At 36.7% G+C, this 2887-nt stretch overlaps 1 protein-coding gene across 1 annotated transcript; it reads left to right on the forward strand.

Moving 5' to 3' along the window:
- Positions 1–503: 503 nt before the first annotated feature.
- LOC110038172 (transcriptional activator Myb-like) lies at positions 504–2491 on the forward strand. Its single transcript, XM_020742941.1, has 3 exons — positions 504–1045; positions 1125–1523; positions 2033–2491. Exons 1-3 carry the CDS (start codon positions 634–636, stop codon positions 2305–2307), a joined length of 1086 nt encoding a protein of 361 aa, XP_020598600.1. The 5' UTR covers positions 504–633; the 3' UTR covers positions 2308–2491.
- Positions 2492–2887: the final 396 nt, after the last annotated feature.

Raw genomic sequence — 2887 nt, forward strand, 5'->3', positions numbered from 1 at the left:
AGAGAGAGAGAGAGAGAGAGACAGAGAGAGCTAGTCTGTGAAAGTGAGTGAGAGCTTTTTTTAGAAAGAAAATTCAGTTGGACATTTTAAGATAAATGTTTGTTCAGGAAATATGAGGTGTCATGATTTTCTTATAACATTTTGTTAATATTTTAATCTAATTTTTAACTAAGAAAACATTAATTATGTGTTTAATTTTAACAGTGATTAAGTTAGATATAGAGATCATAACTTTTTGGGAGCTAAGTTAGACCAACTTAGATAAAAATTAGGTATAACACAATAATATTGATTAAAGTTCTCATTTTCATTTTTTATTGGACATATTTGAGAGACTAAAGAATATGAAGATGATGAGGTGAATAGCACCATGTCATCAAGCCCACAATATAATACGATTCACGCTAAGTAAATGTAATATTTTCTCCACACGTTACAAGAATTTGGACTCGTGTATATAGGGGTGGATGGGAGGTTATGGAAAGAGCTAGGCGAGAGTCAGGCTAGTGATTTGTGAAAGATAAGAAGACTTCCCCTACCCTAGGTTTTTATTTTTATTTTTATTAGGAGTAAAACTCTCCTCCTTCGCTCCCATCTTTTTCTTCCGTTTCTCATTTTCCATTCCCTCTTGGCATGGCCCTGGATCACTGCAGTGGCACTGCTCATGGTATGGCAAACAGATTCAACCAAGCTCAACCTCAGCTTGTCATGTCCCACCCTCCTTCCTCCCCAAAATCCATTTTTTCACAAATGATTTCCCTCTCCATTAACCCTTCTACCTCTCACTCAACACACAAACCATTTCCCTTCCCTGCATGCTCTGAAACAACTGAAGTGTTCGGAGAAAAGCACATCATTTCAGTTGCAGAGGAGGAAATCAGCAGAGATGGAGGAGGTGAGAACACAACGGACAGCAGTGGGCAGTCTAAGCTCACTGCAAGAGGTCACTGGAGACCAGCGGAGGACTCCAAGCTTAAAGAACTTGTTTCCATGTATGGTCCACAGAACTGGAATCTCATAGCAGAGAAGCTTGAAGGAAGATCAGGTTCTTATTTCTTAAACCACACTAGTTATCAATTCATTTTGTTTTGTGACTTAGGTTTTTATTTTTGTTTTCTATACAGGAAAAAGCTGCCGGCTTAGATGGTTCAATCAACTGGATCCAAGGATTAACAGAAGTGCTTTCACTGAAGAAGAAGAAGAGAAACTCATGGCTGCTCACAGACTTTATGGCAACAAATGGGCTATGATTGCAAGGGTCTTTCCAGGTAGAACTGATAATGCAGTTAAGAATCACTGGCATGTAATCATGGCCAGGAAGTACAGGGAGCAGTCCTCTGCTCACAGGAGGAGGAAACTAAACCAAGCCATGCACTTAAGGCTTGAAGAAATCACTGCATCTTCTAGACCTCTTCCTCCCTTCCATTTTCCTTCTTCCATTGTTGGTTCAAGCCCTCCTCATCTCATACCGAATGGTGGAATGGCCTCCTTAAGGCAAAAGCCCTCTGATTGCATAATTTCTGGTATGTTAACTTTCTTCTCTTGCAACATATCTTCTCTTTTATTTCTACCAGTACTGTATCCATCTGCCATTACTTTAATACTGCCATAATTTTCTTGTCTCTTCTTATTGGTTCTACTCTGGTTGTGAATTTTTTGATATCTCTGACTTAGCCTTGCCACTCTGACATAAAATTACGTGCATATATTGTTCCATCTGCAACATTGAATACACAGTACATGTGAACCCCCTCTGTTGCTCTTGTGTGGTCTTTTCTCGTTTCTATATATCTAAACATTTTTTCTCAACAAATATAGACTAGCGTGGCATATATATAAATATTTTTAATATTTCGCCATTGATATCCATGTGAAACTGGCTTAAAATGGCATGAAAAACTGTAAGGCAAGCTCTAGCCTACGACTGAATCTATTCTTATAAAACCTATAAGAAAAGTTCATAACTTTGCTTGGCATTAAATTAATGGAAAGCAATCATAAGTTTTAGAAGCTCACGCAAAACTTTTTGCAGGCCACAGAGATCAAGAGAGGACAGATATGTTCAGGCTGAACGATCATGAGATGCAGTCTTATACCCATCAAGCATCTATTTTGTTTGCAATGCATCAATCATCTGGAGCTCTACCCTACAATTCCTCAATGGTTTCATCATCTTGTTCAGGAGATACAGCTGGGCATTCTACTGGAGTTGAGGTAAATAGAAGGGATGGAAGCCATGGATATAGTGAAAGATCCATCACTCCTTCACCAACTTTCATAGATTTTCTTGGAGTAGGAGCCACTTGAGGAAAAGAAGATGAGAGGGGAAGGAAGAATTTAAGGCTTGTTAAGTGGTTAAGATCCAATTAGGGAATAAATTACATGGAGAAGGTTGAGATTCTTAGCTTGTCTGTTTTAATGTCATTAGGAAATAATATTTTTGGGGCTTTTTTTCTTAATTTTATGGATTTTATTGAACTACTTTTGCTTGGGAAGGAATGAACAAAGAAGAATATAATGATTTTAATGATTGCTAATTTATATTGCTGCCCCTGTTCTCAACTTTTTCTTTTATATATTTTTAGGTGATATTGATTAGTTTAATTATTTTTCTTAAATTATGTTAATTCATTTTTTTCCTATGTTTGCATATATGTCCTCATTTTCTTCAATATTGTCATCTGTTGAGCACAAGTTAGATGCCAATGCTTGTAGTCTCTTTATAGAAAATTAATAAATGCTTAGTTTTTGGAAACTGTGAGCCATCTTGTTCGAGAATATGATCACTGGATAATGCTCTTTCGTATCCTTGTTTATTTAGAAATTACAAGCTCAGTTCTTCTTACAAAGTATTTTTAATTTATTTTAAAAACCTTGGAGTTTAGCG

Source organism: Phalaenopsis equestris, unplaced genomic scaffold (genome assembly GCF_001263595.1).
Source record: "Phalaenopsis equestris unplaced genomic scaffold, ASM126359v1 Scaffold231859, whole genome shotgun sequence".
Classification (NCBI taxonomy): domain Eukaryota; kingdom Viridiplantae; phylum Streptophyta; class Magnoliopsida; order Asparagales; family Orchidaceae; genus Phalaenopsis; species Phalaenopsis equestris.

Bases quoted from the DNA above. Each gene is read 5' to 3' on its own strand.
- LOC110038172 (XM_020742941.1), top strand. From the start codon at position 634: ATGGCCCTGGATCACTGCAGTGGCACTGCTCATGGTATGGCAAACAGA. The intron at 1,046-1,124 runs GTTCTTATTTCT...TTTTCTATACAG, and splicing joins GAAGCTTGAAGGAAGATCAG to GAAAAAGCTGCCGGCTTAGA. The intron at 1,524-2,032 runs GTATGTTAACTT...AACTTTTTGCAG, and splicing joins CTCTGATTGCATAATTTCTG to GCCACAGAGATCAAGAGAGG.